General features: G+C 38.1%; 1 protein-coding gene across 2 annotated transcripts in view; it reads left to right on the top strand.

The window, feature by feature from the left end:
• The first annotated feature begins 1,406 nt into the window (after positions 1 to 1,406).
• The window catches only part of PDE3B (phosphodiesterase 3B), a 130,164-nt gene continuing 109,765 nt past the window's right edge, over positions 1,407 to 21,805 (top strand). For both annotated transcript variants that reach the window (XM_031459975.2, XM_031459974.2), the window contains exon 1: positions 1,407 to 2,758. In XM_031459975.2, the coding sequence (XP_031315835.1) occupies positions 1,778 to 2,758 (981 nt within the window). In that variant the 5' untranslated portion in view covers positions 1,407 to 1,777. The remainder of the gene's footprint in view (positions 2,759 to 21,805) is intronic.

Here is a 21,805-nt window from a genome sequence, read left to right as displayed (position 1 = left end):
AAGACCCCAGGGATTTTTATCTTTTAGGGCAAGCATTTGAGTAATCAATTTGAAAACTCTATTAAATATTTTTTCCTTTATCCAAGAGGCAGACAAGGAAAGGGAATTCTGATCTTTTTTTCATCTTGGTCAAATCCTTGTGCCATTTTCTTCGTGATTTCTGCTATGCATGTGAACTATGATCATATACGAAAATGGTCTGTTTTTAGGTCATGGCTGTGGGCAGAGATTAATTGGTGAAAAATGGGCCTGTTTGTGGGATTTACCACACAGTAAGGTTTCACATCTCCCTGGAAAAATGTGGAATTAGCTTTTTGAGAAATGCAGGCCTGTCATGAGGTTGAAGGGAGAATTTTGGTGGAGGGAAACAGTTCACTAAGGCAGTTATGATTGGTTAGATTCCAGAGCAGTCCCTTTGGTACAGCAAAGTTCTTCCCGCTTTCAAGTCAGTGTTTCCTACATGTAGCTGGTTTCACCAGTAATTCACAGATAGCATCTTACTTGGCTTCTTTCATGGCCAACTGATCCAAACTGGGCAATGGTCTTGGAGAGAACTCCTAATCCTCCTATCCCCGCTCTCTAGAACATGTAGTTACAGTGCAAGAGCCTTCAGTGTGGAAAGAAATTTTCGACAACAGATTTTCTGTTTGTTAAGCGGGATACAGATGTGAACCAGTGGATAGGTTTGGTATGGGTGTGAAGCGGAGGATGGGATGGTAGTTACTCCCTTATGAAGAAGGTTCTTGAGGAAGATAAGCTCGGTAATACCTACTAGGATAATTGCAGAGAGCGCTCCACGTGCATGCTCTCCCTAAAAGCCACTGCAAGGGCCTGCTGCGTGGCCCAAGAATCTACACTGCCGCTGAGGACAGACCTAGCTACAGCGATCAAGGTTTCTTCACCATGACTTTGGCCGTGGCTGGCCCTGACCAGGTCACAGCTTGGCTCGGAAAGTCGGAGGGCCCACCCTAAAGTGGGATGAGGGTAGAGGCGGGACTTGCCGCCTCCCCTGTCAACTCGGTTTCCCTACTAGGCAGTCTCTTCGGGGACCACAAACGCCCTCTTTCCCCAAGCCCCCAGTGGTGACGTGCCGGAGAGTGGCTGGGGTCTGTAACTTACCCCCAAAGGGAACCTGTGCGCCTGGGGTCCCAGGGTGATCGACTTGCCCCCTTCCAGCCGAAAATGACCCCGCTCGTCTCTCCCAGCCCGGGCCCTTTGGGTGGCCGCTGTCGCGCTCTCCCCTGCCCCGGCGCGCTTAGTCATCGGGGGTCCCGGCTCGCGTCCCGGCCGGCGGCCGGCTGGGCAAGAGGCGGCGCCGGTGGCGGCGGGACCGGACGGGGCGCGGGCGCGCGCGGACGGCGGGCGGGGCGCGCGCCCGGCCAGGGCAGCCGCGGGGGAGGAGCGCCCGCCCGCCCGCCGCTCGCGCGCCCAACGGACCAGCCTGGGGCCGTGAGGTAACTGTTGCAGCCCGCGGGAGCTGGGAGGCGACGCCGAGGCTCCAGTCCCGAGAAGTGTCTGAGGGAAAAGGAGGGGGTCCGGGGGCAGCGGTCCCGGAGAGAAGCCCCTTCCGCCCCTCTCCTCAGCCAGCATGTCCCGGACCCCGCTACTCCTCTGCCGGCGCGGCGGGGACCCCGGGCCGCGGCGGCGGGCGCAGCCCTGACGCGCTGCCTAGCCAGGGGGTGCCTCCAGCGTGGGGGCCAGTAGGGAGGGAGCGCGAGAGGCCGCTGCGATCCGAGCGGGGCGTGCCGAGCCCCCGCGGCCACCCCAGGTCCGGGCCATGAGGAGGGACGAGAGAGACGCCAAAGCCATGCGGTACCCGCAGCCGCCGGACGAGGCCGGCTCGCCCCCCGAGAGTCTGAGGAACGGATACGTAAAGGGCTGCGTGAGCCCCCTGCGGCAGGACCCTCCGCGCGGCTTCTTCTTCCACCTCTGCCGCTTCTGCAACTTGGAGTTGCTGCTGCCGCCGCCGGCCTCCCCCCAGCAGCCGGGGCGCGGCTCTCCCTTCTCCCGGGCGCGCCTCTCGCTGGGCGCCCTGGCCGCCTTTGTCCTCGCCCTGCTGCTCGGCTCGGGGCCCGAAGGCTGGGCTGCCGGGGCGGCCCGACTGCAGACCCTGCTGAGCGTCTGCTCGCACAGCCTCAGCCCCCTCTTCAGCATCGCCTGTGCCTTCTTCTTCTTCACCTGCTTCCTGAACCGGACCAAGCGGGGCCCCGGGCCGGGCAGGAGCGGCGGCGGCGGCTCCTGGTGGCTGCTGGCGCTGCCCGCCTGCTGTTACCTAGGGGACTTCTTGGTGGGGCAGTGGGGGTCTTGGCCTTGGGGGGACGGAGACTCAGGGGCGCTGGCCTCGCGCACACCCCCGGCAGTGGCAGGCAGGTTGTTCTTGGTGCTGAGCTGCGTGGGCTTGCTGACGCTCGCGCAGCCGGGGAGGCTCCGACACAGCATCCCGGTGCTGCTCTTCTCCAGCTTCGTCTGGTGGGTCTCCTTCACCAGCCTTGGGGCGCTGCCTTCTGTCCTCCGTCCTCTGCTGTCCTGCCTGGTGGGGGGCGTCGGCTGCCTGCTGGCCCTGGGGTTGGATCACTTCTTTCAAATCAGGGAAGCTCCCCATCATCCTCGGTTGTCCAGTACCGCGGAAGATAAAGTGCCTGTGATTAGACCCCGAAGGAGGTCCAGCTGCGTGTCGTTTGGAGAAACTTCAGCCAGTTACTCTGGCAGTTGCAAAATGTTCAGGAGACCTTCATTGCCTTGCATTTCGAGAGAACAGGTATGTTACCAGAAGACAAGGTTTGGTAAGGAAGGGAGTGCTGTTTTATCGCTTCAGTTGAGATGATTTACTGTTTGAAAGCATGTTAACTTCCAGGGTGGGGAAAAAAAAAGTTTTATTCTGGAAAGAATTCTTAAAATACAGGAGGCTTTTAAAAAAACTTTTTAAAGAGTTTGTGCAATTTATGCGTTCTCAGAAGAATGAGGTGAATTATTTGAAGTTTAGTAGATTGACTATTCCCACTTTGGCACTGTCTGATGTGTATCTTTCTGGTGCCATTTATGTTGCTGTTTCAGTGATGTCTCAGCTAAGATAACATACATGAATTTTAATCAGTGTGCTTTCATTATTCTTGATAATTGAGAGGACAAATCTGAGATCTTGAAAAGAAAACAGTGATGAGTTTTTGGAACGGAACTTGTTAATTTAGATGAAAAGACTGTTTGGAATAATTTTAAGAGATTTCTCCCCTCATCCTCCACCCCAAATTTCAGCAGCGTAGGCTAATATAATCCTTTACAGACTAACTCGTGGTCCTGTGTGTTTGTCGCATAATTAGGAGAATGTTGTAACAATTTAACCTTTAAACTTAGTAATGCTTGGAAATATGCCAAAAACATTTACAATTTCTTTTCCTGTGGGTTTACATGTTTTTGTTTTATAAAGGAATTGAAATCATCATCAGGGAAAGCATTTGTATCTTTATATAGCCTAGGGAACTCTTACCTGTTCTACATCAGGAAGAAACTCCCCAAGTATAGCTACTATTTCACTGAGCATTTACTAAGGGCAAAATGCTTTATGTATATGATCTTAAATCTTCACAAGAACCCTATATGGTAGGTGACATTAACCTCAATTCAGAGATGAGCAAATTGAGAGTTATAGAGATTACCCAACTTCACACTTCTAGTAAGTGGCAGTGCTGGGATTTGAACATAGATTTTTCAGTTTTCAGTGCTGTTTTCTAGGCACTTAAAAGGATGAGTTGTAGAGATTTTGCTTAATTAGGAGAGTAGGGAGACTATACCACTGGTTTTCAGACCTTTTGATTAGTGATATGTTTTACATTGGGCACCCAATATATTTGAAACAGAAGTTCCTTATTCTTACTACACCTGTTGTTCTTTGCTCTTCAATATAATCTACAAGCCACTACACTGATTTTGTGGCATGTTTAACGGTGATCTGTAGTGTTCAGGGAGACAGCACCTTGCTTCCTGAAAAGTGTTTTCAGAGGCCGCTTTTGTGGTCAGTAGTTATTTGGCCAAAAGCTTGGAAAAATTGTTCAAAAAGTGTAATACCTTTTGTTTTCTCAGTTTACTGCTAGTGATAATAGACAACGGTTAGAAAAATGTGTATCATGAGGAAAATTGTCATGAGAAGATTCACTGTAGAGCAAAAATGTATCAGCTATTTTTATAGACTGTACTAGCATTTGACTGTGAATAGATTGTATTTTTAACCCTGGAAAAGTGTTTTAGCACAGTTTCATCACACTTGTAGACAATTTTCCTGAGCTTAACAGCATTACAGTTTAGCATAACTTAATTGTAACTCGTTGGCCTAGTGAATTACGGCTGTTGTCTTATAAATTGAAAATTTCTGGTCTTCTTAATCCTGGTCTGGTGCTCTATGACATTAACCTTTTTTCAACTGTTAACTAGGTGCGGCATTGTTATGCCAGGTAGCTTTGTTTGTTTCTGTATTAGGGAAAATAACATTTCTGCTTTTAAAAAGGGCATATTTTATCAGTGCAGAAAACCCTTATTCACATTCTACTGTGAATAAGAACTTTTTTTGGCAGAGGGGCTTCAGGAGTTTATTCATGGTTAGTTAATGTTCAGTATCATAATATAATACACTTTGGCATTACTGGAAATTACTAGATATTTTTAACTTGGCAGACATTGTAATAAAATTTACTTATGCTTTTTCATGAAGTTTAACAGCAGATCTGTGGTTTTGTTTGTGTGTATCCTAAGTGAAAGAAAGGAATAGAAAATCGGTACTTTTATGGAAGTACAAAGATCAAGATATTTTCTGATTTTCAAAGTGCTAAACTTTGTATGAGATAATTGTAAAAGTCACTCTCGTTTCAGAAAGTGAAGGGAGACAAACGGTTTTAGGTAGAGGCTAATATAGGGGAAAATGTCCTGGATACATAGAGGTTCCAGGGAAAAGGCTTGGCTTTATTATCATACTGGAAAAGTTGGTGAGCCTTTTGGAGAGTCTCAGCATCCTGTCAAGTCAGGGGATCCAGTAGATGAATTCTATAATAGCTTCCAATTCTAGAATTCATTTCTTTTAGTTAGTTTACACTTTCTGTAAGGTATAAATAAAAGTATGAGTAAAACTTCACAAGTTAGTAGATCTCAAAGTTTTACTTAAATATTTAATATTGATACTGCTAGCCTATATTTTCCAAGGTGTGATAGTTGGAAAATATGAACAAATATTCTGTATTTTTTTTTAAGAGAGAGAACTTTTCTTTTAACAAGTATATGTGGGCATTCATTTTTGGATTGATAAAATTGTTACATTTTCATTTCCTTAAGAATTCAAGTATTTTTATTAAACTCTTTGAAAAATAGTTGAAAACTCAAATCAGTGTAAACATTTTTAATTGTGTGAGAGAGGATTTAAAGTAATTTTTAACATTTGGGATGTTATGTTAGATACTACATTGAAAAATAATGGCACATATTTGTAAAACATTGAATTAGATTTAAAGTTTAGTTACTGCTGGCTGTGTTCTACCTTGATGAGTTAATGAAAAGATGCACTAAGTTTGTAGTATAATTGCCAGGAGTCAGCTGAAACTAATAGGAAGTAAAAAAAAAAAATTTTTTTTTTTAGTTGTCTCCATAAGATGCCTTGGCCAGAATTTAACAAACTGTATTTCTATGCCATTTTAATTCAGTATTTTACAATGTCGTTTTCAGCTTTCAACCAGATCATTTGGTGTGTGATAGACTAGGTAAATACGAGGTTTTGAAAAACATAAGTCTATGTGTGAGATATTTTTCTATACCTAAAATGCTGAGTGCTTTCTAAATGGTTAGGTAAATATTTAAAAACTCTGTGGCCTTAAAACCCATAAATATTATTTAAAGTGTTAATTTTATTTGAAAAAAGTATACACATGTAGTATGAAGGCTTTTAAAAAAGATTTTAAAATTTAGGTAATCATTTATCCCCCTAAGGAATTTGCAAGGCATAATAAATTTTTTAAGGAATATTGTGGTATTTGTCAGATTTAATGAGTGTTTTATTCTAATTTCAGGTTAATATTTTGTAGTAAAACATCAGCCTACGTAATATTTTTATGCTTTATTTTGTAAATATTACATGCACCCTGCCATCAGTTATCTTTCAAAAACACAGATTTGATCCAATCACTTGCTGTGTTTTAAAAATCTCTTATTGCCTTTCATTGTGCACAGAATAAAGTTCATGCCCTTGACTCTTGCTTGCGAAGTCCTAATAACCTACTCTTAGCCTTTTTTTTTTTTTTTAAAGCCATTATAACTTACGGAACACCCTCCTCCTGCATCCATCCATGGCTCTAGCTATTTGAGGACTGCTTATGTTTATTGACATGTAGATTTTTTTTTGCTTTTGCTTTTATCATTCACACTGGTTGAAATTTCCTTTAAGAAACGTGTAAGACTAAGAATTATTTAGTGATGCTCAAATTAATGTACAAGCTAAGAACAAAACTCCATTATAGCAGAGTTGACCATATATAAAAATAAAAGGTGACAAATCCTGTGAAGCGGTGATGTGATGATGTGTGATAGAATATTTTCATTATACCGCATAAAACAGCAACATCTCCATAGTTTGTTTTCCCACCCTGAGTGGAAGGTAAATAGGGCCAACCATAAGTAAAACTTTGGTTTTAGTAAAATGTAGTGAAGTTTGTTTTCATTGTCCTCTGACTTTTTAATCCTCTCAGTAGTGGGCCCGTCTTTGATTCTATTTCCTTTTTCCCCTTCAGTTACAAAGTCAGCCAGTTTCCGCAGCCCATTCTCCTGCCAGTCTTATATCCCACCCAAAGCAGGAAGAATCTATACTTGCTGCAAAAGTTTATTTCAACATAAATACATTTGTATAGATATAAAAGAGATTTGGAGTTTATCTAACTGAAATGTACCCATTTTATAGAAAGGAAAGCAATTCAACTCCAGAGAAAGAAAAATATTGTCTCTAGGTTATGCCATGAGATATTGGGATACAGGGGCTAGAACCTAGGTCTTAACTCCTAGTTCACCTATAGTTTGCTTAAGGAGCACATGCACTTGCAGTCATAGTTTCTCAAGGCTGTTCTTAATTTGCCAGCTATCTCCAATTATGTGATTAATAATGTCCCAGGGTAAAGGAGTTTGAGGAAAGAGGTGGGAGAGAGAGGGGAGTGAGAGATAGGAGGTACTCTTGAAATCACATAGTTCACGATGACCTTGAAGATAAACTTGGTACCTGATATCGTTATTCCAGGGTGACCTGTCAGGATGCAGCTGGTCTCAAACTCAAGTGCCTTCAGAGGCCAGCCACAAAGTATATTTATGTTGTATGTTGAGGAAGGAGGGGGTGGGGTAGAATGGAAGTGAACAGACTGTTGCCTACTTTGCCTGAGGGCTTTCAGTTTAAACAAAACAAACTGAACAACCATGTTAGCCAAGCAAAACTTTAGTAGAGCTGGGTTCTGTCTGTGGGTAGTTTCTGACAGTTTATTACATTGTTCACCTTATTATTTACAGGCTGATTCATGTTTATTTAAGAGACTATTAGAAGTCTGTTCTTCGAACTTGGGGAACAGGAGTGTATTTCCCATTTTTTCTTTTACGACCTAGAATTTTTCCTCTGGTATTGATTTACCTGGAATTTATCTTATCTTTATAGATTTTCCCTCCTCCATCAGATACAGTACATTGTTTGGTTGCTTCCTTACATTTCGTACAACTTGCTTTCAGCATGTTTTAAGTTTATTTAGCATTTAAATTTGTTAATGAGGAATGCCATACATAAAAGACTATACATATGTATATTTTTATATGGTTTAAGGAAGAAAATGAAAAAAGAAAAGAGCCAAGTACTTATTACTCATTTCTTTTGTGTAACCTCTTTTTCATCTTCTCTCTGCCTCAGAGGCAACACATCTATCTAAATTTCTTTCTTTCTCTCCTTCTCTTCTTTCTTTCTCTCCTTCTTTTCTTTCTCTCCTTCTTTTCTTTCTCTCCTTCTTTTCTTTCTTTCCTTCTTTTCTTTCTTTCTTTCCTTCTTTCTTTCTTTCTTTCTTTCTTTCTTTCTTCCTTTCTTTCCTTTCTTTCCTTTCTTTCTTTCCTTTCTTTCCTTTCTTTCTTTCCTTTCTTTCTTTCCTTTCTTTCTTTCTTTCTCACTTATCATTATAACTCCCCTGAATGTATTACTAAATATCTAAATAATATGTTGTCAGTATTGCCTGCTTTTGAACTTTAAGTAAATAGAATCTTGCTGTATGAATTCTTCTGTAAGTTTTTTTTGCTTGACATTTGAGTCACCTATGTTGATATGGATAGATGTAGTTCATTTTTCAGTGCTGTATAGTGTTTCATTGTATGGCCATAATGACATGTGTCCATTCCACTGTTCATGGACCCCTGGGTAGTTTTCAGTTGTTTGCTGTTATGAACAGTGCTATGAATTTTTTTGTGTCCCCTAGCTGCATGCATGCATCTAGAAGTAGGATTCTGAGTTGCAAGTTATGTTTGAATTCAACTTTACTATGTATGGTAGACAGAATGAAGGTACCACAAAGATGTCCATGTTCTAATCTCTGGAATTTATGTATATGTTACCTTATGTGGCAAAGGAGACTTTGCAAATGGGATTAAGTTAAGGACCTTGAGATGGGGAGATTATCCAACATTATCTAAGTAGACCGAGTATAATCATAAGGATCCTGAAAAAGTAAAAGAGGGAGACAGAAGAGATCAGAGGAAAAAAAATGACAGTGGAGGTAGGGTTGGAGTAATATAATATGAGAAAGATTGACTCAGTCCATCTTTGGCTTTGACAATGGGAGAAGGCCAGGAGCCAATGAAAGCAGGTGGTCTCTAGAAGCTGGAAAAGACTAGGAAATGGATTTTTTCCCTAGAGCCCCCAGAAAGTAATAAAGCCCTTCTAACACCTTGATTTACCTCAGTGAGACCTGTGCCAGACTTCTGACCCACAGAACTGTAAGGTAATAAATGTGTGTTGTTTTTATACAGCTGAGTTAGTAGTAATTTGTTACAGGAATGTACTAGTTTGCATTAACTGCTCTAACAGTTTGCATGGGTTGCTGTGACAAAGTACCACAAACTGTGTGGCTTGAACAACAGAAATTCATTGTCTCACAGTTCTGGAGTCTAGACGCTTAAGATCAGTTGTTTCTCAAGTAACCTTTAGTTCAAAATAATCAATTTGCCAAAGTGGCATATTCTTGTGTGGCATATTCTGCTCTCCTTTGGTAGGAATCCCAAGAGGTAAGCAGACACTAAAACCAGCTTTCACTTTAACATTTCTGACCATCCTTAGAGACCTTGAACTTTTACTCCTGTTAGGTATGGCTAGGCTCAAGAGATAAAAACTAGGGTCTGTCCAGAGTCATCAATCTGATAGAAAAACTGCATAAACTGAGACATTAAACTTTTACTCCTCCATTGTAAGGGTAAGTGAGAAGCAAATATAGCCCTGAAGTCAGGATGCCTATCTTGACCTTGGCACGGGAGTTGGGGGAGAAATAAAATAAATCTCCCCTGGGAATGTATAACTGCAAGAGGGTCCTCATATAGGTTTTTTAATAATTGTAATAAAATATATGTAACATAAAATTTACCATATTAACCATTTTAAGTGTACAGTTCAGTGGCATTAAATTGTTGTACAGCTATCCCCACCATCATCTCTAGAACTTTATCTTCCCAAATTGAAACTTTATAACCATTAAATGGTAATTCCGTTCCCCTTTTGCCCAGTTACTGGTAACTGCCTTTCTACATGCTGTTTCTATGAATTGGACTACTTTAGATACCTAATGCAAGTGGAATCATACAGTATTTATCTTCTTGTGACTAACTTATTTAACTTAGCAGAATCATCTTTGGAATTTTGATAGAAATTGAGTTGAATCCGTAGACTGAGTAGTATTGACATCTTAACACCAGCAAGTCATATAATCCATTAACATGGGATGTCTTTTTATTTGTGTTTTAACTTCTTTCAGTTTTGTAGTTTTCAGTGTACGTACACTCTTTGTTTTAGTATATTCCTAAGTATTCTTTTTGATTCTAGTGTAAATGGAATTATTTCTTAATTTCATTTTTTAATATTTCATTGTTAGTGTTTGGAAATGCACCTGATTTATATGTGTTGATTTTGTGTTCCGCAGCTTTCCTGAATCTGTCTGTTCTAACATTTTTTTTTGTGTAGAATCTTCAGGGTCCTCATTTAATTAAATTTTTTTAAAAATTAAGACTTATTTAAGAGCAATTTAAAGTTCATAGCAAAACTGAGGGTAAGGTACAGATTTCCCATGTACAGTTTGCCCCCACATGGCCATAGCCTGTTCCATTATCAACATCCTCCACCAAACATTTGTTATGATTGTTGAACCTACATTGATACCTCATAATCATCCAAAGGGCTTAGTTTACATTAAGTTTCACTCTTGGTGTTGTACATTCTATGGGTTTAGACAAATGTATAATGACATGTATCACATCATTATGGAAAATACATACAAGGTATTTTCACTGTCCTGAAAATCCTCTGTGTTCTGCATATTCATCTCTTACTTTATCCCTGCTCTTGGCAGCCACTAATGTTTTTACTTTCTCCATAATTGTGCCTTTTCTAGAATGTCATATAATTGGAATCATAGAGTACTAGTGTAGTTTTTTATCTGAACTAATGCTACATATGTGGGCTTACAAATGTAAGTGGTTCCAGGTGACTGTTAGAAGTAAATTCAAATTCTTTAAGGCCTCAGATAATTCCCACAGATAAAATTCCAAGGAAATTGAGCGGTGCATGGCCAAAAATCCACAAAACTTACAAGGAAGTAAGGCACTACGAGTAAGAACCTTCAGAAAAAAGTATACAGCGAAAGAAACACCCACAAGGCTTCAGAGCTTACAGTGATCATATATCAGATATTAAAACATTTTTAATATGCTTAAAGAAATGAAATAAGAAGCATGGGAAAATGACTGGGGAACAGAGGATTAAAAGAATAATTGTATAGATTTGAAACACAGAATTTCCAAAGATGAAAAATAGCCACAAACTTAAAACCTGGTGCACATATTAAATAACAGTTGAGAGACAGAATCTGCAAACCAGAAGATAGAACCAAAAATTTTGTCTATGATGTTTTTCAGAGAGAAGAGATGGAACTTAAAGAGAGATTGAAGAAGTTGGAGAATAAAGAAAAAGGTTTAACATGAATTTAACTGAAGTTCCAAAAGGAGATAATAAAGGGGAGAACAGGCAATATTTGAGGAGATAAGGACTGTAAAATAGAACTTTATAGAACTGATGAAAAATACCAACTGACATCCAGAAAGCCCACTGAATCCCATGCAGAATAAATAGAAAGAAATCCACCCTTAGACACATCATTGCAAAATTCAGAACAGACGCACAAAAGAGAAGTACTAAAAAAGAAGGCAGAGAGAAAGTTACCTACCAAAAAGCAAACACCCATTATACTGAAAGGTGACTTATTAACAGTGAGAGTAAGAGCCAGAAGACAGTAGGCTGTCGTTCTGCATGGTGGTGAGGGAAAGTAACTGTCAAACTAAAAACAAATGCCTAGCAAAATTATCTTTCTAGAAAGCAGATTAAAATCATTTCATACCAGCAAAAACAGAGTTTTTTTTTTAACCAGCAGAAGTACATATACTTTAGGCAGAAGGAAGAACTGAAATCAAGAAGGAATGCTAATAATAAATATATAGGTAAAATTAAGTAGCCTTGATGTTATGAAACATTGCTAACAGTGCCTAATTTGTGAGGGAAGAACAAGCCTGAACTAAAACTGGAAAAAAAAGGAGCATTTACCTTGGAAGGAAAAATTGGAATAGTGAGACGACATGAGAATCTTCTCTCTGCTGTGAGAATAGTGGGAGTGCAGAGCCAGAGGGGTATGAATGTTTTCATATGAAGAAAGAGAGGTATGAAGATGTTTCAAGTCTGGGTGTCTGAAAGGTTGGTGGTCTCGTTAGCCAACATAGGGAATATGGGTACAGGACCGTGTTTGGGAGAAATGACTAAGAGCTTGCTTTTATTGGTTAATTTATGTTTTCTCATGTGCATGCTTGCTATCTCTAAATGGGATGCAACTCCCTGAGAAAAAGGATCAAACATTTCTGTTTTGTATTTCTCATAGTACATTTTGAAGTTAACAATGGTTATCATTGTATTTATTCTCATTGTCATTTCTTATAACAGTTCCATGTTGACCTTGAGAGAAGGAAAGAACTCTAGGTGGAGATGGGTCCCAGTTCCCTGCTGTCTTTGGTATTCTTGTTAACAGTAAGCTGTGTTACACATAGTGAAGCCAGACTGCTTGAGTTTAAACGGCATCTCTGCCACTGATAGGATATTGGGCAAGTTGTTTAACTTCTCTGTGCCTCAGTTTCCCCAGGTATAAACAGGAGGTAAAAACAGCGTCTGTCTCACTGATGTGAGATGCTATTGTGAGGATTAAATGAGTTAATAGCCTATAAAGTTCTTGAAACAATGTCCGGCACCTGGCAAGGTTGTCATGCAATGTTGGTGTTATAAATAGCTAAAATTTTCATCCTTGTATGCCTTGGCACTTAATACCAAATTACTCTAAAATCAATGGTAAGGTTAACTGAAATTTAGATATTTTAAACAATCCCTTTTTATTGTCCCGAAACTTTTCTTGTAACCTGTATTGAGTTTAAAAAAAAAACAAAAACAAAAGCTGTGTGTAAGGGATTATATGGGGGAAATTCAGCAATTATTCAGTATTAGAACAACAAAGAAAAGATGCAAGTGATGATTCTAAAAGCTATTGAAAGAAGTAATTGGGATTTCTTATCTTTTGAAGTTTCAGAGTTAAAGATTAAGAGCCTTTGGTCTATCAGATGAAGAATTTGTCGGCTAACACAACCATAACTTACTGTCCCTTAAACTTCTGTTCCAGTTTGTCACTTTGGGGTTGGAGATACACTGGAACTTCAAACAAATGCCCTCATTCATAATTCCTGCTCCATAGTTCACTGTCTGCTAAGCATGTTGACAGTTACGCAGCCCCACCCCAGGGCTGATAAGAGGGAGGCTAGAGAAGAGGGAACAGAAGGAAGAGAAACAGTATGTAAAAAAGTGACTCCTCTAACCCTCTTTCCCACTCCAGTCACCTTTAGGCACCACACTTTACTGCTTCTTCAACTTAACACTTTGTTCCACTTTTTAGATAAAGTTCCCTGAAGACCTTCTACTAGTTGAGTGGTAACAGTTTTAAAGCCGACAAAAGTAATTATGGATGTGAATTTTTACATATATGGAGAAATATTTTTCCTTAGGGAGAAAATAACTACATATACATTGGTAAACACCAATATTTATTATAAGTCATTTTATAGTTTGCTTTTGTTGTAAGTTAAGCACCATATAAAATTGGCTTTACTATCTGGAAATTCATTCCCTCAGCAGACATCACTAAGGCGGACGTTCTGCTGGGAGCTGTGAGGGCCATGGTGAAGAATCATGTACGGCTATTATACCTAGGAGCTTATTATAAGATAAAAGTAAAGATTTTATTTTAAATGAGAAGATGTGATATTGTAGTGTCTGAGGGGGCTCAGTAAGTAACACCCACATTCCTTCCCCAAATTCTGAACAAACTGAGAAAAGAGTGACAGATGAGAGATCAGAATGCCACCCTTATTCCTGATAAAGCTCATGTTGGAGGATGTGGCTTATATATGCAGGAAGTTTTGCTTTCTAATAAGGAAGCCCGGAGTTAAATAGACATACCTGGTCAGAGGCCAGACAGGGCCAGGAACATCCTCCCTTTGCTAGGAGAGCCTTTCCATGGAGGAGCTCTGGGGAGCTGCTTCCAGGTAGCAGATGGGCTCCCACAAGCAAAAGCAACAGGTAGAATTATGCTTATGTAATTCTTTAGCCTAAACTACCAATCATGTAAGTCACTATTTCCCTTCTAGGAGAAAAATAGTGAGGGGGTAGAGAGGCCAGAAGGTTTAGAGAAAATTCTTCCTTGTAGAAACTGTAGGATTAAGGAAAAGGCATTGCCTTTCAACATGAAAGCAGAAAAAGCCACTTGTTAATCCTGACACCATTTACGCAACAAATATTTTAAAGTTTGTATGTCTTTGTTTTTGCTACTGTAGTTTCTACGTAGTTGCAGGGACTGTACTTAATTTTAAAACTAAGGCTAGATTCTACCTTTGTTCATTTCTTTTTCCTCTCTACAAAATTGAGTCACTTCTCGGTGTGCATCCACTGTTGCTCTTAACACTTAATATATTTGTGTTCATAGGTCTTTTGTAACCTCTTTGTGTTCTTTAAATGCAGAGATAGTTTCTTATTCACTTATGTATCCCTCATGCTTGGCAATGAACCAAGTAATTCATTGAATTGAATTATTGCATTAAATGCTGTTCTTTTTATTGCTTAACATGGCATTTTTTCCTAGTTGCTGTATAATGCTCATAATTCCATCATTGAAGATAACACGAGGCACAGGATGCCTAAAGAATACGTTCTTGAAATTACAGAACCCAGCAGTAATCTAACCTAGCAGGGGAAGATCCCTTTAGGTGAATGATAGCATTTATAGGTGAAGTTTAGAAGAATATTCAAAATTGGGAGAATGGCGACTAATGCAGGACCTTAAAAAAAAAGGTGAGATACAATGATGATTTGAAGTGATACTGTAATGGTTCAGTAGTGTTATAAACTACCTTGATGTTACTTTTTCAGATATGGCTTACCAAAAAGTGCTTAAGATTTGGTTAAAAATTCCTTGGTGTTTGAATGGCTCTTAGTTAACCAGAGTTGATAAATGAACACTTTCAATACTTAGATTCACGTTAAAAAATTTTCTAGGGAGAACTTTGCATTTTTAATACAACTGCTAATTTTTATAGTTTGCCAAGGAAGAAGGTGGTAGTAAATTGTTAGTCATAATTATCTAGCAAACTCCAGAAATGTGATTATTTTAAATTAAATAATCTTCTGAGTGTAATTTTAACTTACACGTCAAAAATTTCATTACAGATATTAATTATTAGTGATATCACTTGTATTTACCTGATAGTGAGTTTATACCATTGCTTTAAGCCCCAATCCCAAAGAATCATCTGAAAAAAAAAAATTCACTTAGTTGCAGACTAGAAATAAAGTACATTTTTGTCAGGTAATGAAGGTTTATCTTTTTACAAGTAATACCATTTTAGTGCAAGTATTCTTGCCATGACTTTCTCATGTTTACCCTTGTTTCTGCTTACTGAATAGATCTTGATGAAGATATTATTTCCCTGATGAGTAGGGCTTGTCGTTTTAAATACTGTTTCTCTTATTGTGCCATGGTACAATGAGGCCGTAAGTGGTTTATAAAGTTTCCTTACCATATACTAAATGGTCTCAAACTTCTTACTATCTTGAATTTTTACCTACTCTTTAGTAGTTATTTTGCTTGCTTCTTGCTGTTAGCTGTTATTTCTTAGTTATTAATCTTTAACAAACATCTCCCCCATCCCTGCATCTTCTCAGTTTGTTACTGATTATCAACAGTAGGTCAGGAAACTAGTTAACCAAGCTAATTGGAATTGGCTGTAAAAATAAGGAAGAAAAAGCCTGAAGGTCTTTCTCATGCATAAAGTTTGTGGACTTTGAAACATCTGTTTTGACTGTGCAGAGACCTTCTTTGCTTATTTTGATAAGCAATCTCTGGATAAATGAAGTGTTAGCCATATTGATTGAACATGAGCAGCCAAATATAGATTTATTTTTCCTTTTCTTTTTTTGTGAGATATACTGTATGTGCCATAAAGTGAGCAAATGTTAGATGTACAGCTCTGCACATTTTTACAGATGTATATACCCATATATTTAGCATTCAGATCAAAATAAGGAACATTTCCAGTACCCTAGCTGGCTCTCTCATGTTCTCTCCCAGTTAATAGTCTGCATCCAGAAATGTCCACCATTCTGACCTTTATCCTAATAGATTAGTTTTGCCTGTTTTTGGATCTTTATAGAGACTGAAATTTGAGTTTTATATCATTTTCTTATAAAGTGTTGTCCTTTTGATTTTTTTAGAGTTATTTTTTTCCCCATTTATTCTTGAAACATTTAATGCTTGCTATAGGCAAGAAATTAATGATTTGGGAGATTCAAAGATGAATAAAACATATTTTGTCATCAAGACACTTGGAGTCTAGTACAAGAAAACAAATAAGTGCTGTAAAGAGGGTATATTCAAAGTACACGGAAGGCCTAGGGAAAGAGTGGTGCTGTGTCAGTGAGGATCCTGGCAGAAAATAGATGATATGCTCAAATGGTCAACTTGGGAGAGCTTAATGTAGGGGTGTTTATAAAAGTGTGAGAAGAGTTAAGGGAAACCGACATGGGAGGACGAAGTATCTGGTGAGCAACAATAAATAGCCATTATATCCCTTAGACATATAAAGGCAGAGATAGGAGGTTATAGTCAAGACCTAGAGGTTAGCTGCATGGAGGTCTGTTTGAACAGAAGCTTTGGCTTCTGGTAGAGGGAGATTACTAACTAGAGGTGACATTACTTGAGAGCTGGGGTAGTCATTACTCCAGGCTCACTCTCTTCCTGTCTCCATTGGCTAAATTCACCCAAAAGACAGGGCAAAGGAGACTGTTGATACAGTCTATTCAGTACAGCCTTCTGAGAACACAGAACAGAGTGGAGAAAATTGGAGAATGGATCTAGAGTGGCAAATGAAATACACCCCAGCACAACTGGCTTTTTAAAAACACAGATGATGCCATTCTCTGCAGACATGGGGGAATAGCTACTTAGGAAGAGAAAATCATGTAAGCAGAGGTAGAGGAATAATGAAATAAAAAGTTTGCTCAGAAAATGGAAAGTATTTCAGTTTGGAGTGTGTGAACAAAGAGGAATAATAGGCCATAAAAATGGAAAGATGGATAATATTTGCGAAGAGAAATGTTAAGTTTTACACTGCTTTTCTTCTTATTTACTATTAAGTCTAGCAGTATATCATGGCTCTTATAAATGCATGAGAATCAGTATGGCCTTCATCATTGGGTATAGGATATTGGGTCAAGTTCTATGCCTTAGCATTGCTGAGTGTTCTGTACATAGTGACACAGAGCAGATAATAGAAAGAGCAAGAGTTATTTAGAGAGTGAGGCTTACAGTTAAGAATGTAGGCTCTGGAGTTGGACTATCTGTGTTTGTATTCTGGCTCCAGAATTCACTTTCCAGCATCATGACCTAGGCACATTACCTAATCCAGGCCTCAGTTTTCTCATTAGTAAAATAGCATAATCATAGTAATTTTATCATAGTGTTGTTGCGAGGATGAAATGAGTGATTCATATGAAGTACTTAGCCCAGAGCCCAGCAGGCATTGTCAAGAAACATTAACTATCTTTTTTTAAAATTACATTTAGGAAGATACAGTTGTCTTCAAATATTTGAAAGCCTGCCATATGAAATAGGGATTAAACTTCCTATTTTCATGAGAATTTCTGAGGTTAGAACTGAGATTAATGTGTATAAATAACAAATAGGCAGCCTTTTGATTAATATGAGAAAATCTTTTGATCACTTATAGTTGTTTGGATCAGAACTGATTAGCTCATGAGATAATGATTTGCATGCCAGGGGAAGTGTTCAAGAGAAGACTGGGGGTGTTTGAAAGTGTATTCATGCACTATGAAAACACAACAAAACTAGATAAAATCTTCAGGATACTTCCCAACTGTAACTTTATTCTCCAAGTCTGTGGCAATTGAAGCACTGGATAAGCCATGTTAATTTCCTTTTCCCCTTCTCTGTTTATTCCTCTTGACAAGGTCAATCCCTCCTGCCCCCACTCACTTCTCCTTAATCCAGCTTAAATGTCATCTTTATTTAACAGTATTTATTTAGCACATACATATGTGCCAGGTTTTGTTATAGATACTGTGATTAGTACTGTGAACAAGACACATATGGTTTTTGCTCTAATGCAGCCTTAAAAAAATTCTGTCACAGGTAAATAGAAAATAAAAGTACAGTCAAATAACTTCAGGTAGCTAAGTTCTGTGATGCATGAAGAAAGTAAAACAGAATACTGGTCCTGAGTGGTGGAGGGAGAGCTTCAGGTAAGGTGGTCAGGAAAAGCCTCTCTGAAGAGATGTTTTAACTGACACATGAATGTTGAGAAGGAGCTGGTCATGTAAGATCTGGGGGAAGAACATTCCAGGCAAAAGGACTAGCAAAGGCAAATCCTGGTGGTGGGAAAGACCCTGGCATTCTTGGGGGCTGGAAAGAGAGCTGGATGGTTGGAGAGTGGTAGGAGATATAAGAAGCGTGTGGATCACATAGGGCCTTATAGACCACATTAACACTTGCGTTTCTTTCTAACTACATTCTAATGGGAAGACATGAGAAAATTTCATGATATAATTTATGTTTTAAAAAGATTGTTCTGACTTTTTTGTGGGCTATTGGTAGAGAGTAGCTAGAGTGAAAGCAGAAAGATGGGTGGGTGGCTGTTGCAGTCGTCCAAGTGAAAGAGAACTGGCTTGGACTCTCTCAGTGGACTTTCTTTCCCCACTCTTGACCCCTCTTTGATCCCCTGGATAGAAGGTCCTTTTTAAAATATTTGTAATCTTTTACATACACTACTGTTAAAGTACCTTTAGTTAGGTATGTGATTGCCTTCCTCTTTAGATGCTGATTTCCTTTAGCATTGGGGCAATGTCCTTTCCCTCTTCTGCATTCCTTATCGTCAGTGCTGTGGGTAGCACTGTAGCACTGTTACTAATGTAGCACTTAATAAATGTCTATTAAGTGAATTCATAGATGCTCTTTATTAGGTTGGGAAAGTTCTCTTCTGTTCTTAGTTTGCTGAAAGTTGAATGTTGTCAAATGCGTTTTCTGCATCAAGTGATATGATCATTTAGTATGTCTTTTTTTTCTTTAGACTGTTAATATGGTGGATTACATTGGTTGTTTTTTGAATATTGTACCAGTTTTTGCATCGCAGGGATAAGTCTCATTTGGTTGTAGTATATTGTTCTTATATGCTGCTGGATTTGATTTGTTAATATTTTGAGGATTTCTGCATCTGTGTTCATAAGGGATATAGGTCTGTAGGCTTTTTTTTTGTACAGTTTTTTGTCTGGTTTTGGTATCAGGGCAATGGTGTTCCCAGTATGAGTTGGGAAGTGTTCCTTTTTCTATTTTCAGAAGAGAATGTGTAGAATTAGTATATGAATTTATTCTTTAAATGTTTGATAGAATTTACCAGTGATATCATCTGGGACTAGAAATTCCTATTTTCTCTTTGCAAAGTTTTAAACTGTATATTCAATTTGTTGATTTTCTCCATTGTTTTTTTGTTATTTTTTTCATTGATGTCTGATCTTATTATTCTTACTTTTTTTCTGCTTGCCTTAGGCTTATTTTGTTCTCTTTCTAGTTTGTTAAGTTGGAAGCTTAGATTATTGATTTAGATTTTTTTTTTCTTTTCTAACGTAAGCACTTAGTGTTTTAACTTTCCCTTTAAGCACTGCTCTATCTGTATGCCATAAATTTTGATTATGTTGTGTTTTAATTTTTGATTCAGTTCATACTGTTTTCTAATTTCCCTTTAAATTTGCTCTTTGAATTATAGCTTATTTAGTAGTTGTTTAATTTCTGTGTTTGGAGTATTTCTGTTATCTTTTTGGTATTGATTTCTAGTCTAATTTCTAATTTTGTTATAATCAGAAAGCTTACTTTATATAATTTCAATTCTGTGTGTACATTTGGTTTATGTGTATTTTTCCTCTGCTGTATTTACCCTGGATGGGCTTGCAAGGTGGTAGGATATGTCTGTGCTTCGGTTTTGTTAAATAATGCCAAAGTGTTTTTAAAGTGAAGTGACGGTAAACAACCAGGTCCTACTGTATAGCACAGGGAACTATATTCAATACCTTGTAATAGCCTATAATGAAAAAGAATATGAAAAAGAAAGTGTGTGTGTGTGTGTGTATAAAAAAAACTGAATCACTATGCTGTATACCAGAAATTAACACAACATTGCAAACTATACTTAAATTTAAAAGAATGATAAAGTGAAGTGACCATATAAAACTTTGCATAGGTAGAAAAATTACTAATTTGTGATTTCCCAAATGTTTATTTAAATAACAAATTTATAGTAAACTTAAAATCAATTATAGTGAATTGATTTGAAATATTTGAATCTTGAAATAGAATATGAAAGTTTTATCCCAAAGAATATAAAAGTTGAAAAATATTTAAATGGTTTGAAAGCCAGTGGGGAATGTGAAGCAACATTGTTAAATGCTGTTAGAGAAACAATGGCACTGTGCTCATTTAATGTTAAATACTGAAATTCTGAAGGTTTGCCTGGGAATTTGTTTGGTTTTGTTGCCAACCAAAGGTATTTAATTCCATTTGATACATCATACCTGAACTGTACCAAGAGCAGATGGAAGTTCCTGGGGAACTTTCTCACTGACCCGTAATTTGAGGTAGGATCAGAGTTATGGAGCTACAAAAAATAGTTCTGGATTTGCCACAGTTTCTGTTTTATCGCCCAATAAACAGATTTCTTGTTGCCTCTTCTTTCATAGATAGTATGGATGAATTACAGTTCATTTTATTTTTTAATGTCTTACTGATTAGCATGTAATCTTAAGGTAAGAATTTTAAACGTGAAATGGATCCTAACTGAGTAATTGAGGAATTTATTCAAATCACCACATAATTTCCTTTTTTTGAGCAATGCAAAATATGTACTTTTTTATTACACTGATTCAGAAAGTTTCTGACTAGATTGGAGATAATTTTCTTTAAAGGCTGCATTCAGAATTTTATTTATATGATGGTAACTAGAAAGCGTTCTGTTTCCCTTTTCACTTCATTTTATTGAAAAAGATTTTTGTTGCTATTTTTGGTAAAGAAATTAAAATTTTCACTAAGATTTGTTTTTTGACCATAGGGAAAATGTGTTTTCAAGAAATTAGAGATCTGAATTTGAAATATTTTTTATATGTCAAGCAGTCTGCCAATTTTTTGTTTAACTATGGAATTTTAATAATATCAAAGAGTTGCATGTTTTAGAGCTTAGAGAAAAATGGACACACTGAATCCTAGCAACTGAAGGCAAATAGACAGATACGTCAGTGCTACACTTATGTCAGCAGTTTGTCCTATTTGCTTGGGAACTCTTTTGTTTTAGTAGTGTGTTTACAATGAAGTCTTTCACGGAGCAGGACTACATGACTGAATACGTACTCTGTATTGTCTGAGTACATTCTGTATACAAACTTTAAGACATACGTATACAGGCATGTTTACTGTTATTTAGTTATCTGTTATTGGTATTTAGTCTTATTTATTGTATTTATTTTCTTTTTCAAGTGTATTTTATCTGTGTATCTTTGATAACTAGAAGTAGTAGGCTTTGCATTTCTAATACGGTGTCCTTGTGTAGGGGACTGAATGTGTTTCCAGATAAGTTTTTATAATTAGGTCTGTATGGCTTATGAGCCACAAGAGTTGTTTTTAAAAGGGAAATTTCCCTTGAGGGAGTGAGATTGAGGAGGGCATGCAGAAGCATTACGTAGTAGCCATTTTCTATTTCTTTGAGTGGCAGGTATATGGTATCTTATTATTTTTATTATTAAAACACTATTTTATGTTTTATATGCTCATCTGTATATATAAAGCATTGCATAACTATAAAACATAAAGGAGAAATTTAATGTATTAGAGATGGAATTATCTGTATTCTTCTTGATCAAGGC

Source organism: Camelus dromedarius, chromosome 12 (genome assembly GCF_036321535.1).
Source record: "Camelus dromedarius isolate mCamDro1 chromosome 12, mCamDro1.pat, whole genome shotgun sequence".
Taxonomy (NCBI): Eukaryota; Metazoa; Chordata; class Mammalia; order Artiodactyla; family Camelidae; genus Camelus; species Camelus dromedarius.
Note: the sequence above shows the minus strand (reverse complement) of the source record. Positions and strands in the feature narration are given on the sequence as shown.